General features: G+C 43.8%; 2 protein-coding genes across 3 annotated transcripts in view; one reads left to right on the plus strand and one right to left on the minus strand.

Annotated features, from left to right (window-relative positions):
• The window catches only part of cdca9 (cell division cycle associated 9), a 137491-nt gene extending 122473 nt beyond the window's left edge, over window positions 1-15018 (plus strand). Inside the window, exon 12 of the mRNA XM_058082027.1 lies at window positions 15007-15018. The gene's annotated coding sequence lies outside the window, so the exon portion shown is untranslated. The remainder of the gene's footprint in view (window positions 1-15006) is intronic.
• Window positions 1056-15085, minus strand: ttc21b (tetratricopeptide repeat domain 21B). Of its 2 annotated transcripts, XM_058081842.1 has the most exons (30): window positions 14408-15085; window positions 14127-14256; window positions 13574-13684; window positions 13309-13475; window positions 13128-13250; window positions 12883-13040; window positions 12102-12186; window positions 11921-12019; window positions 11638-11830; window positions 10670-10767; window positions 10386-10586; window positions 10195-10324; window positions 9888-10045; window positions 9069-9290; window positions 8745-8983; window positions 7924-7996; window positions 7398-7508; window positions 7177-7315; window positions 6207-6313; window positions 5900-6088; window positions 5661-5771; window positions 5517-5598; window positions 4908-5058; window positions 4678-4839; window positions 4416-4611; window positions 2983-3207; window positions 2790-2910; window positions 2646-2713; window positions 1569-1677; window positions 1056-1463 (listed from the first exon to the last, which is right to left on the minus strand). In XM_058081842.1, the coding sequence occupies exons 1-29, from the start codon at window positions 14429-14431 to the stop codon at window positions 1600-1602; spliced, it is 3951 nt and encodes a 1316-aa protein (XP_057937825.1). In that variant the 5' UTR covers window positions 14432-15085; the 3' UTR covers window positions 1056-1463; window positions 1569-1599. The 2 variants fall into 2 exon arrangements, with proteins under 2 accessions (XP_057937825.1, XP_057937824.1); XM_058081841.1 differs by having other exon boundaries at window positions 1056-1677; window positions 14408-15084.
• Window positions 15086-15087: the final 2 nt, after the last annotated feature.

Raw genomic sequence — 15087 nt, forward strand, 5'->3', positions numbered from 1 at the left:
TTATGCCAATTTTGCCATTTTGGTTAGGAATAATCACTTGTATGATATTTAGTATTAATATTTAGGACCACAAAAGAATGATTTCATGTTAGAAACATTTTAGTTTTTTCACTTTTTTCCATCTTTGAAAAAGAAAATGAACCCGTACAACAATAGAAAATGTGAGGATTCATTGTGTGTTGCATAAAGGTAAGTTAAAAATGTGAATGGCATGATATCAAAAACATGTTTTTTGAGGAATACCTGGAATATGAAATGATAAAAAAAAATCATTATGAAGATATTTCAAGAAAACAACCTCACCGGGTCATTTTTGACCCACTTGAGTAGTAACACAAAAACAAAAAATTCTTAAAATGTATTAAAGGTAAGTTAAAAATGTGAATGGCATGATATCAAAAATATGTTTTTTGAGGAATACCTGGAATCTGAAATTATAAAAAAATTTCATTACAAACATATTTCAAGAAAACAACCTGACAGTGTCATTTTTGACCCACTTATGGAAGGTTGGGATAGTAACACAAAAACAAAAAAATCTTAAAATGTAAATTAAAAATGTGAATGGCATGATATCAAAAACATGTTTTTGAGAAATACCTGTAATATGAAATTATAACATTTTTTCATTACAAAGATATTTCAAGAAAACAACCTGACCGGGTCATTTTTGACCCACTTATGTATCTGAGGGTTAAAAACAGCTGATTCATTTGAAAAAAAAACCCAAATGGCGCCAACAAGGCTCCATATGTCGTCATGTGAGCTGCATATGAAGCACATTGTTGTTATTAACATTGTTACACCCAAGAACTACCATTACTGGCGTAGTGACACCCATGTGCTGTTCAAGAAATGCACCAATCAGATGATGTCATGGAGGAACCATGAAGAGATCATGATGCCACTCAAAAATGAACTTTGCTCCAGAGACATGACAGCAAACGCCAGACAATCGATGCTGCAAGAGCCCTGCTTGGAGCAGCAGGAGATTGAGAGGAGAAGGCGGTGCCAAGTGGGAAAATAAAACACCCAATAATTATAGTTTTCCTTTAGAATCCTGATGTGTTTATTATCTATTCCAACAATTTATTCTTCCATCTTTTTAATGATATTCCAAACTGTATACAAACATTGACCATAGCAGTCCTTTTAGTAGTTTTAATGACTTTTAAAAGGGTGGAAGCCTCAAAACGAGGCATTGGGTCCCGCCCTCGCAGGGGTGTGAGCACTCCCCTATGTGGATCAGTGGCGTGGCTGCACGGGTCTTCATCTACGTGGTTCCAGCTGGTGTCAGTCTAGGCTATGAGTGTGTCCGTACAAAGTACTTCTCCATGTTTCATCCTAATGTGCTACTCGCTCCTGAATGAATGTTTCTTCTTAGTGCAGGGGCGTCACACTGGCTTTCACCGCGGGCAACATCACAGTTATGGACTGCAAGCTTTGGTTCAGATCTTTGAAGACTAGATAGGACAGTTTCAGTCGGCGGGGATAGTGGTACAAAACGTTTGCCAACAACCAACATGTCTGATTACACGCCAGTACACGTGTTTTTTGGAGTGTGACACCTGTGCTTCAGGTGAACGGGACACGGAGATGTCAGGGCCTCAAGGCAGCGCGAGCTTTGTCCAAGATGTCCTTCCGCATTTTGGGATAATTTGGATGAGCAGCAAGCACCTGCAGATTGGGGACATTTTGGATCACATGGAAGGGTATTTCACCTTGTAGCGAACATCAATAACAGACTCCACATTCAAATCCTAGAGCCGTTGAGCAATGCTAAGAGTCTACACTGAGCAGTGTTGGATCTTAAGGAGGTTCTTAGTAGAACTACAAAAAGGAGAAATGGGAGTGAGAGAAAAAAAGAAGCATTCAAGTGAAAAGTTGAAGAGCACACCTTTTGAAAGGTCAAATGTGGATTGAATGTGATGTCGTGTCAGGTATTCACACTGTCATCATCTATTGATGGCATCTTCATTGGTCATTTCAAACCCTGAGGCTGGTACTGATGCCGAGTGACGCCCCAAAAACCATCAGAGGCCACAAAGTTAGCAGGAGAGCACCAAACATGGAAACATTGAAAGGTGGAAGAAAGTTTTCTTTGGCGTTCCTGATGGCTTCCAACGTTACTGGCATGACAAGAAGATCCCATCTGAGATGTTTTCCTCCACCATCATCATCATCATCATCCCTCAATGGAACGATGCAGCTTCAGGTCACGCAGGGGCGTCAAACGGCAGCCTGGCTTCTCCAACACACTCTTTTGGACCACCCTGCGTCTTCCCATCATCTAAATCCAATGGAGAACATTTGGGGATGGATTTACAAACATGGACATGAGTTCCAGACATCTTCAGCACCTGGAGCAACATTCCCACCAGCCTACTGGGAACACTGGCGTCAAGCCATTATGAACAAACATTTTTATTTCTATTTCAGTGTTTGATGAGCAGCCTCTTTCACTGGAAGGCTTCTTTGCAATAAATTGTTTTTTTTGTCACAGTCCCGTGTCGTCTTTTTGTATTTTCAAGCTCCACTTAGAACCTCCACAAGATCCAACAGTGCTAAATGTACCTTCTTACCATTCTTCAACTGCTCTTAGTATTTCCATCAGGGGTGTATTTGACCTTGAGGGTATATTTTACCTTGTGACAAACATCGATGGCATCAAAATGACGCTTTGCTTTCAGGAAGTTGAAAGCCAGCTTGTATCCTGAAAGACACGAGTAAGATTATCTTCCATGCAAACATTTGTTTCCAGTTTTGTAGACGAGGTGCTGTGAGGATACCAATGCTAGGGTTGGACTGGTTCCCGTATTTCCACGCCAGGTCGTAGTTGAACGCCGCGTCCCGGAAGGCCTGCTCCTTTTCCATGATGAAGCCCCGATACTCGTACGCTTTACAGCACGACTGCAGAGAAAAAGCTTAGCTTGGATCATATTCAGTCATGAAGATGGACGGCATCACAGCAACCATAGCCACCTTGTTATGATTCAGGCATCTCTTCAGGAGGTCATCGGCCAGGTCGTACTTCGCGGAATGGATGTAAATATCCGCCAGGAGGAGCCAGCTCTTCTCAAACTCATCAGCGTCAACAATGTTCCAAGTCATCTTTGCGATGCGTTTGAGTTGGTTCCTCGCTCGGGGAGTTTGTTTTAGCATCATGTAGGCCGTTGCCATGGCCAGCAGTGCTGGTACGTGGTCTTTCTGGAAGAAAGCCAAACATCCTGCTTCAAACAGGATCGAGACTGGCCCCGCCCCTTTCTGCTTACACTTCACTCCTAAGCGTGACATTCGTCTTTATCTGCCCAGGTACCTCAGGCCATGCATGTAACTTCTGGGTAGTTCAGTGCAGGTGAGCAAATCATTCATTCATTTTTTACCCCTTATTCTCACAAGGGTCACTCTGGTGCTGGAGCCTATCCCAGATGTCTTCGAGCAAGAGGCGGGCTACACCTTGGACTGGTGGCCAGCCAATCACAGGGCACATATAGACAAACAACCATTCACACTCACATTCATACCTATGGACAATTTGGAGTCGCCAATTAACCTAGCATGTTTTTGGAATGTGGGAGGAAACCGGAGTACCCGGAGAAAACCCACGCATGCACGGGAAGAATATGCAAACTCCACACAGAGATGGCCGAGGGTGGAATTGAACCCGGGTCTCCGAGCTGTGAGGCCTGCATGCTAACCACTTTTCCGCCGTGCAGACTGTGAGCAAATCATTAATCCTCATGAGGGTTGCAGGGGGGTGCTGGAGCCTATCCCAGCTGTCTTTGGGTGAGAGGCGGGGTACACCCTGGACTGGTGGCCAGCCAATCACAGGGCACATATAGACAAACAACCATTCACACTCACAATCATACACATTGAACTCGGGTCTCCTAGCTGTGAGGTCTGCGCACTAACCACTCGATCGCCGTGCAGCCTGTGAGCAAATCAATCGTTCCTTTTTTCACCCCCCCCCCGTGACGTTCAAGGCTTGTCCTAAGCTCACTTGTCCTGAGCTCACTTGTAAACAAACATTCACTCTGAGGAAAACACCTGGCGTGCTAGTTGCCAAATGCTCTATGATGAGGGGGGAAAAAACATGGGCCACACAAAAAAACGTATCAGCCACCTGAAATGTTTGAGAAGTGCAAAAGGTTCGCCAAAGACCTCCATGGCTCACAGCAGCTCTTTGGAGCATGTGCCCGAATACAGTGCACCTTGCTGGGCCACAGCAGGTGCCTCCTCCCCCTCTATACTCTTTCTCCTGGTAGTAGTCATGTCATGATATTTCATTAGTCCTTCTTCACTTAAATTTAAAAATAAAGCAGCAGAAAGTTATGGGTACGGGTTTGAAAAACAAAAAAAAGAAAAAGAAAGATATGGTGCATCTCCAGGACATTTTCACCAGCTTCCCTCACCTCGTTGGTTGCAATCTCTGTGAAAACAGAGAGGGCTTTCTCGATGTTGGCCTTCTGCTTGGTGGCCAGGAGGCAGTAGTTCTCCAGGATACGGAGCTGGACGTGTCCTCCTGGCGTCTGCGGCCTGATCTCTTTCACCAGTCTCTCAGCTGTTCTCACGGCAACCTGCTCCGTCTCCTGCTTCTCAGTGGAGTTCCTGGCCGGATGGGCAGACGTCTCGAAACACTTCTCTTTTTTTTTTCCCACGCTTCTTTTGACTCACCCGATTTCACCGTCCAAATTCTCAAAGACTTCTCCTCCCATGGTGTCGTTGTCAGGGTTGAGGTAGATTTCTATCATGTTGTAGATGGCATTTTGACCCCAGTCATTGTCCTTCCGTGCCTGGTTGAAGTGGCGTAGAGCTGCATTAGGTTCTCCCGTGTACCTGGGCACCAACAAAACACACCTTCAAAGATGGAGAACACATACTGTATAGCGACAGGGCAAACTTACCAAAGATACAGTCCTTTACAGTAGTTAAAGCCGGGGTCAAACTTGGCCCTGGAAGAATGTTTTTCTGCCCGATCAAAGAACCTGGACACGTCTTCCAACTTCCCTGCTCTCCTCAGCAGGTCAATGAGGCGGGACAGAGTTGGGTAGTTGTCTTCAATTCCAACAAAGCGTGAAAGTGTTAAATAGTGTAATATATATTTAGAATATTACAATAACTTTTTCTTTGTACAAATATATAAACTTATATATAATATTATATAGAATATTTCAACAGCTATTAGCTATGATTCCTATGCATTACCAATAATGCTAATCTAGATACTCTTTCATTTTTGCTGTTGTTTTACTTTTCTTGTTGTGTTGTGTTTTTGGGAAGTGCTGTGGCTGTAAATGGCCCTCGGACCACACTTTGGACACCCCTGGCTGAGTGTATGTGTAAGTTTCTTGCCAATTGTTTCTGTGTTTTTTCAGTTGAACCACTTCCTGCTTTAGTGTGTCCCAGTGGGTGCTGTGCCAGCGCCATTCAACCCATGTGACATGTGGTGACATAAGACCTGAGTGCACAAAAAAAGAGAATGTACGAGTGTGGGAAAAGTGGTGATTTTGCACCTGGCTTGCGCTCCAAGAGTTGCTGATATCGGAAAACCGCCTGTTCATAGTCTTGCCTCCTGAACATGAGGTCAGCCATCATCTAAACACAAACACATGTTGAAAGAAGCTGTGCTAAGAGGAGGAGGAGGAGCAGATACGTACCAGAGTTGCATCCTCATTAAACTGGTCCTTCTTCAAGATGACGCTGCATTGCTCCTGGCACGCATCCACCTCGTCTAGGGTGAGGAACATCTGGGCCAAGTCCAGCATCACCTGTCAAGACATGATATCCTCTTCCATATCCAGTGAATCAGAGTCGGGATGAGAGTGTAAAAGATGCTCAGGCGGGTCAAGCACAGCTGCAGGGAGGACATAGGATGTTTTCATTCCGCAGTACGGACCTTGTGATCGTTCTCACAATACACAAGAGCTTCTTTGTAGAACTTGACGGCTCTCTCGTAGCCCCTCTGACTGGTGTAGTGTTGCGCGATCTCAGCGCAGATCTTGGCGGCGAGCTGCTTCTGCGCGGGGATGGCGTCGGGCTCCTCCGATTCCACCCGCTTCAGCACCTTGGCCTGGACGTCTCGCGCCTAGCAACAGCACAATAATGGAGCGCAAATAACCCTAGAAACACTCAAACATTGACTTTTCCTTTCCAGGGATAAATGGCACAACATGTAGAGAGAAAATAAACACCCAACTACTCACCCTTTGGAGGGACAGCAAGGCTTCTTCTGTTTTATCAACCTTATTCTGAACCTTGGCTAACAGCATAAGATACCGGCAATCCGCAGAGAGTCCAGCCACTTCCTTCACTTCAGACACAAAAGTGACATTAAAACTAGCGTGTGCACGATAAATATCCAGAAATTACACAACATTAACTGATAATTAAAAAACAAAAAAACACCAATGAGGCGACACTACCCATACTGACATTACCCTAACCTTATCAGCCACCAGAAACTTTGGAAAAGTGCAAAAGGTTTGCCAGAGACCTCCGTGGCGTCATGGCAGCTGCTGTGTCTGAATATGGTCCACCTTGCTGGGCCACAGGAGGTGACTCCTCCCCCTCTATACTAACTATAAGTATACCAACATAAAAAACACAATTTACAAATCAAACACTATTTACTATTTTGACATTTGGAGCTAAACTGTGCGTGTTTCCCTCCAATGCGGGACCTTTTGCACGCTGCACTGCTCCACGCGCTCTCACTTCCTCCTTCCTGTTGAGTGTTTACATACTGTACTGCAAAAGACCCATCACCGGCTCTTATCAAATGCACTTCTGCCACCTTGTGGCCATTTTTATGGCTTACAGCTGCCGGAAAAGCAACTTCTTTCTTTGAAAAAAAAAAAAAAACGTATGAGAAGCAGCAGAAGTAAGAAAATAAAAACACAGTTTATGTTGAAGTATGTTGTACCATCTGAAAAGATGGTAGTCAAACTACCATTGTACTAGTAAATACAAATGTAAAAAATATGTAAAATGCCAAGATGTTTTTATATTTGAAGAAAAAACAGCTTTGGCGATTGTTTGTTTTTCACAATATTATATATGTTTTCCCCACCTTTTTCTAAAATTGCAACTGTGTTTTTTTGTTTGTTTCTCATAGTACTGTGACTTGAGAAACTGACATGGCTGCACAGGAGCCAGGAGTATGAAGTTGCATACCTGGCTCGTGGGAGAGCGCATCGTGCAGAACTTTCTCACAGCGCTCGTACTGCTTCATCTTCATCAGCAGCTCCGCCAGGTCGTAACGCAGGAAGGTCTGCTGCTCGGTCTTCAAGGCAGCTTCATAGTAATGTATTGCCTGGGGAACGGGAGCTTTGTGTCGGCACCGGCTTCTCGCCAGCGGGGATTACGTGTACATACATGCACACACTGATACCAACCTTGGAGTAATAATGAGTCTTGACCAGAGCTTTCCCAAACTTGCTGGCCAGGGTGCCATCGTTGGGCGTTTTCTCCAGTGCGTGCTCATACACCTCAATGGCTTTCTCGGGCTCAACAAACACATCATGCAATAAGAGCAGAAATCTTATTCAGGAGTTCATTATATACCGAATTCTACGCAATACAAGTGCTTTACATTTCATGTTCATACTGGTGGGGGTTACGAACGCTCGACCTTATGCTTACGCTCGATCTTATGTATTTCTATAAAAACCGATAAACCGATATGTTTTGAATAATCAAACTGCAGAATGTCCTCAACTGCCACCCTCATATTTTCTTTTTCCAATTTCTTCTTCACTTTTTTTCTTTCAGAATTTACTACAATAAATTAATAAATGTTCTGTGTTTTTTGCTTCATTCAATAATGTGTTCTCCTACCACAGAGTCACGTGAAAGCCAGCGACAGGTCATGAACATTGCACAGAAGAGTGTTCAAGAGCAAAAACAAACATTGCCACCAACCTCGAGAATGTGCATGTAAGCGTCCCCTAGCAAGACGAATGTGTGAGGACTCGGTAGCTTGTCCACAATTTCCCTGCAGAAAAAGACAAATACATTGTATGAAATATGTTAAATATGAAATACGGACTACAGAGACATGCAGGTGTTCTATTCACACACCGGAAGGAGCGTTACAAGGGAGGGAGACAGGCTTAATGGGAGGAAGAAGCGTCAATGACGAGACCTCTACGCTGCCTAGTTATCGCTGTCTATTTCATAGGAGCTGATCATTCACATGTTGAAAGATTGCATCTTTATCCTTCATGATGGCCACTGCCTTTGAGCGGCTAAGATAGTGGCATGCGACCAACTTTCTCAACATTATGACCATGTCTTGTTTTACTTTTCACTTTCCTTTTCTTTGGCGTGCTGCACCCAGAAGAGTCTGCCTCGTGCTTGGTAGACATCATAAAGGTTGGAGTTTAAAAAGTAAACTAAAGAGAACAAAACTAATGTTGTTCTTTTGCATTCCTTCCTTACAGTATTGAGTAAAGATTTTTTTTAATGACATTTTTAATGAGTTGTTTTAATGAGTATAGAAAGTATGGGGGGGTACCTTGCTTGAGCACACCGCTTACTGTTTACGAGTGAGCTCAGGTGAAGTTACGACCCTTGGGTTTCTCGCCTGGTAATGTCCCCACATCGGTGCATATTTTAAAAGCTATGTATCGGTATGACGTTATCGCCAATTATGGTGCACCCCTTGTATATTAGTAATTTATGGGAGGACGTCGTTACCACAAAACATGGTAAAAAGCGTCAACGTGTAGTTTACGGCTCACCTGTAACAGCTGACGTACAGACGTTTATCCTTTTTATGGTTGAGGTATATGTCTGCCATCTTCTCCGTGGCTTGGATGTAGTACGGCTGCTCGGGTGTGATGTTTCTGAGCATGCTCAGTGCCAGCTCTGTGTCGCCTCGAAGCAAGGCCAGGTCGGCGTTGGCAATCGTGACGCGAAGCTCTTCCGGAGTCCCAGAGAACTCGTTGATGGCATCCTGCATGACCTTGGCTGCTTCGTGCTGGAACATTGAATTTGAACTAGCATGCAAGTCTCCACACGATATACTCCACATGTTCCACATGTTGCATATAATTTCCACTCACCTGCTCTCCGTTAACCCACAGGGCCTCGGCAAGCTCCAAGAAGATGGAGACACAGTCTGCAGGACTCAGCTCCATTGTCCTGCTTTTGGACTTTGCTGATCCGGCTCTGCAGACGCCAGGAAGACTCATCGCCATTTGTAAAGTCTGTATAGCCTCCGTCAGCTCCCCCATTTTCTTCTTGGCCTGAGCTTTGATCAGCAGGTACAATGGATGTTCTCGAATCTGGAATAGACAAACAGAACACAACATTGCCTCAATACGTGGTGGCTCTAAGAGGTGGTGCCCCTTTTGTATGTGCAAAGAACAGAAACGTTGCACATCCCTCCTCTATGGCAGCGCATCGCTTCCAGGCCCAACTGTGATAAGTGAACTTCCACTAAGTAGAAGTCCTTGTTTATAAATGGAATATTTTCATAGAACATAGAAAACCTGTTTATGGCTTTCTATATCCGCTTTTTTTTAAACAATTATTAGAGCCCAGTAAACATGAAATAACACCCCTATAGTCACCTTTATTATTCTTTCTTTACAACACATTGCTCAAATGTAACAAGCTAATATGCTATGGGATTACTGCAGGGACACAAGATGACCAGGTCAGCACAACAATCTAGTGCTGGTTAGCCTCTCCAACTGACTTCTAAACTTCTAAACTTAAAGTGTTTCTAGTGGAGTGGGGAAGAAGGACAAAGTAATTAAGCTGTTTTTCCAATATTTTGGACTATTAATAGTCCATCGTCAACCATGACACAGTCCTGATTAATTATGGATAATGATCCTGATCGTATTGTTCAACACTAAACATGATGACTACCTTACCTGAAAGTTGTGGCTGAGGCAGAGTTCCAGTGACTGGAAACACAAAGAGAAGTTTCCACGCAACAAGTGGATCTGCGCCATGAGCAGATGGGTGTCTATGTGAGAAGGACATTGTTCCAGGCAGTGATGCAGACTGTTCTGAGCAGCATCCAGATCGCCTGAATGAACACAAACATACGCTAGTTCAAAGTCAGACCAAACGTTTAGTGCAGGCGCGTCAAACTGGTTTTCACTTTTGCAGCCCACATAAAACAAATCTGACAGCTTGGCCTTGAGTTTGAAACCAGTGCTTGAGTGCATTCCTCACCAGTCAGGTATCTGACTTTGGCCTGGAGGAAGAGTCCTTGAAGGAGACCTGGTACAATCTTGACCACAGTATCCAACAAGGCGGCACAGCGTCTGAGCTGCGGAGCAGGAGACTGGCCCTGAGCTGAAGGCTGAAACAAAAACAGTGGAGGTGATTTGGACAACAATCAACCCTTCTACGCTAAGTTGTACCTTGGTAGGACAAAGGGCCAGATACTCCTTGACAATCTCGAGCAGGAAGTCAGGGTTGAGCTTCTGAAAGTACTCCACACTCAGAGGTAGACCCTGCAGAGTAGAGAAGTGGGTTTCCACGGCATCATCCAGCAGCTTGGTTACCTCTTCTTGGGGACGGTGCTTCTTCACTGCCACCAGCGCACGCAGATACAGGAGGTCCTTTTGTCATTAAAAGAAAATGATAGTAAATGCTTTTCCACAGTAGAAAGAACCTTTAAATATGTATCTTGAAATGCCGATACCCCTGATTTTCCTATTGATTGCTGAATTTCTGTGAGAAATTCCAGTTGTTGGTCCGCATCTTCAAGGCGGCCCTCGATCAACTGGCACCGGATTATACCTGCACAATAAAAACATGAAATACATACATAAACTACAGCTGTTTTCACCTTCTGACAGTTTTTGTAGTAATTCTGACATAACATCACTTTTTACATTTTTTTCTCTTAATATGTTGTCTTCCCAGCTGGGAATCCTGAGATAAATTCCTCCCTCGGCCATCTCTGTGTAGAGTCAGCATGTTCTCCCCGTGCATGCGTGGGTTTTCTCCGGGTACTCCGGTTTGCTTCCACAGTCCAAAAACATGCTAGGTTAATTAGCGACTCCAAATTGTCCATAGGTATGAATGTGAGTGTGAATGGTTGTTTGTCTATATGTGCCCTGTGATTGGCTGGCCACCAGTCCAGGGTGTACCCCGCCTCTCCCCCCGAAGACAGCTGGGATAGGCTCCATATAGATAGTGTGTCCCGGTCAGCAAGAGAAATATACGGGACATGAACATGGGCAAAGCCGGAGTCTACACCAAACTGTTGCTGAAGTCCGATGCCTTTCCAATTTATCCAATTTATCAGTGTCCTAAGTGTGTCTGGAAGTCCTCGGGAGCGCTCAGGTGTGTGACCAATCACAGCGGAGTGGCGGTACCTCGAGGACGGTCGGGGGTGGAGTAAATCAAACAAACTGTTTGGGTCGGAAGCAGGAAACACTGCAGAAAGAGGTGCAGAATCTGGAAGATCTAGAAAGCTTTCTGTGCTGGCTAGGGTGTGTAGCTTCTCTATAGGAGTCCACAACTCAATACCAAGCGCAGAAAATTGTCCCCTTCAAGATCCAACAGTGCAAAATGTACACGTTTTCCATTTTTCATCAGGTCTTAACATTTGACCCTGGAGTGTATCCAGTATGTCTTAGTTGAGGTGCAGACAGAGTTACTCACCAGTTAGTGCAGGGAGGCTGGTCTCGTCCAGCGTCATTGCAGTCTTGTACCACTTCATGGCCTCTTTGATTCTACCCTGAAGGACCAGAAGAAAGCCCAACTCTGTAGCAATATCAGAGCTCCCTGGTGCCGCGCTGAAGGCTTTCTCCACCATCCTGAACACCTGCTCTAGCACTTTCTCGCTCCGCCCGCACTACAAGGAATCAAAAACGTCATTGATTGTTATTGAAACTTCACACCGGACACAACTGCGGCTTAAGAAGACAACAAGAATGCGTCTTACGACTCGGCTAAACGCGAGAGATGTCCTGTACACAAGCTCGGGGTTGTGCGGCTCCCGTACATCCAGACTGCTGGCGACGCTGGAAAGATGCTTTGTCGACTGTCATGTTGGACGCACAAAGAGCACGAGTCACCTGAAGGGCGCTTCTGTTGAACAAAAGGTCGACTTTGTCTACACATACCTCAGCTATATCTCCATTTTTACATAAACAATGTAGCGTTAGCATCTGTAGAGCATCAAGGTCATTTTTATTCATTTGAAGAACCCTGAAATGAGAAAGCAGCGTGTCAGTGGCCACAAGTAATAATAGATATTAATAATCATACATTATACACTTCCGCTAAGGTGGGATTGAAGTGGCAAAAAAATAAATTATCTTCTTTTCTCCCCCTCCCTCTTTGCAAACTAGCTAAAAGTGACGTTAAATATCAAGTTGTCCATTAATTTCTAATTATGTTTGATTTATTGCTGTATGTGCTTGTAAAACTAGAAATATTGTCTATCAAATGTGTCTTGTGTTACCATTTTTGGGTGTCTGGCGCGAATGAATTGGATTATCTATGGCAAAAATAAGCTTTGGTTAGAGTCTGTTTTGGTTTCAGTACAGATTAATGATGTTAACCAAGGCACCACTGTCACTGAGACATTGTTAAGTGGTTGTTAGCTTGTTGTTCAGTGGAGAATAAACGCTTTATGCTACTTCCTTCACTCCTCTCTCTTTCTCAATCGATGAACCCGAGTTACTTAGGTGGTCCGAGACCCCGCTCCACTGTCAATAAGGATGAAATCTCCCCCATTGAAGATGGGACCTCTAAGTCAGGGACAAGGGGAACTCACTCAGGTTTTCACAGCGCACTTATGCAGACCACGTTGAAGAGAGTCAGCGATTTATTCTCTGGTATGACCCACAGTTTCAATGGTTTTGAAACCGGGAACCAGTCCACGCTGACCACATGGATTACCTGATAGCCGTCTCTGTGGTTTGCTCCCAGTCTTGGAGGTTTAAAAACAACTTCATCTTCTTCACGAGAGCAGGCAGGAACGTGGGGAAAGTGGCAATAACTTTATTAACCACGTCTAATGCCCCAGAGTAGTTCTGACGATATTCATAGTATTGTGCCTGAGATGGAAGAGACAGACGGGAATTGCAGCATACGAAAAGGGACAAATGGTCGTGATTTTAGCTGCAAAAATGGAAGCATCTCACCTTTCCCATTAGAGCAAAAACATCTGGTCCGTCTTTCAGTCCTTCATCAAAGTATTTCCCAGCCTTTCTGCCGTATGCTTCTTTCCCACAGGTCACATCTATCCATGCTTTTAGGATTACACCCTGGACAAGAAATATACGTCACATTTACACAAAATCCCCCCCGTCTCACCTGACTCACCTCTTTGGAGCCATTGGAGAGTTTGATCATTCGCTCTGTGTATTCCCGTGCTTTGTCATGCCGGCCCAGCAGCCAGAGAAACATCCCGGCATGATACAGACTCTGAGGGGAGGCGCTTTTGCGATCCTCTTTAATTTTAGCTTCCAGTTCTTGAATAACTTCTTTGTCTGTGAATACAAATAATAACAAATAACGCCAATGTCCTGTTTGATACGTATTTATGTAAAAAAAAAAAAAAAAAAAAAAAAAGACTTTGGTGGCTTACCTGGTTTTGTCCTTTTTTTCTCAGCATAGACGAGTGCCATCAGCGTGCAGAGGGACACATCTGCCGTGTCTTTTATTGTGTCCAACTCTGCTGTGGCTTCTCCAATATGATCTGTTTTTCATTCATAGAAGTACAAAGTAGCATATATAAGCAACTTATTTGGGCCGTCAAATTCATTTTAATAAATATATAATTTATTTAATATTTATATTTATTTATAATAAATTTCTGGAATTGTATGTTAGCGAGAGATAAGAATATCCACTTGTTTTTCGTTGGCCTTCTGTTTATTTAGACCACACATATGGTCATACACATATGCTAAATATTTTCAGAGTGTCCATGAATGCGTCTCGCTGTGTCTCGTGACAATACGGAAATTGGGGACGCTACTGCGGCTCCATCCTGTCGTCACAACAAATGAGATGTGGCTTGACGTGATGCGCGTGCGTTAATGGTTAAACATTAAACATTTTAACCTAATTAATAAAGAAATAAATGAGTTGCCACCGTTAACGCGGCAGCCCTGGCAAATATGCGATGTGCATCTTACCTTGCATTAAAGTACCATAAGCATGGAGGAAACCCAGGACAGGGTCACCTCTGAATTTTGTCAGAGCAGTCGCTGCAGCATCCACAGCGTGGTTGAAGTACTTTTCATTGCAATAGTATCTGATTAAAGCCTAAAAACAATCAGCAAATATGAGCCATTATTTCAATGAAGAATTAGCATCTTGTTGACATTTTATGATCGATACGAGGTAGCATTTACAGGTATAGTATTTGTACATTTGGATCAGGGCTTGTAAATAAAGTGAAAAAAACTGCGCTTACCAATGTTGTCTCTTCATTCGCCATCTTGGTTGAAAAACTGTGATCCTATGCAACAACTGAACTGCGAATAAGAACCTATTTACCCGCCTGTTGGCGCCGTTTATGGTAGACAACAACTACTGCAGTTGTAGCAGACCATCCGCCATATTGAAGCTCACTCTTCTTTCGTTGCCTTAGTAACCGCAGACGGCTAATTTTCTTCTTCGTTGTTGTCATCTATGATAGGCGCCGTACTGCCATCAACCGGAGAGAGTGGAAAAAACAAGTGATTTAAAGTCCAACTGTTCATATGACGTCATATCCTGTTGTTATCCAACAGGCATCAAATCGGAGCAAAAATGCTGCATATATATGTCGTTCTCTCACGTAGGAGAGATACAATATAATAAATACAATATATATTTGTGAAACAGTACAACGGGTAATAAAGCTCAGGAAACGCAATGAAGCTACTTATCGGCGTTTGCTAACCAAGGCGAGCTAGCTAACGTCTACCAGGCCGGAAATAGTGCGTAAAATCAGGCTATATGGCCATGAATAGTCAAACAATGCAGCGAAAAGATTGAGGAGTTATTCAATAATACACTCATAGTCAGGTATTTTGTTTTCATGCTTCGTACGTGTACTCTCGCATATTTCAATCATCTGAATTGTTACTGGTTTCATCTCCACAATATGGG

Source organism: Doryrhamphus excisus, chromosome 9, assembly GCF_030265055.1.
Source record: "Doryrhamphus excisus isolate RoL2022-K1 chromosome 9, RoL_Dexc_1.0, whole genome shotgun sequence".
In the NCBI taxonomy this organism is placed as follows: Eukaryota; Metazoa; Chordata; class Actinopteri; order Syngnathiformes; family Syngnathidae; genus Doryrhamphus; species Doryrhamphus excisus.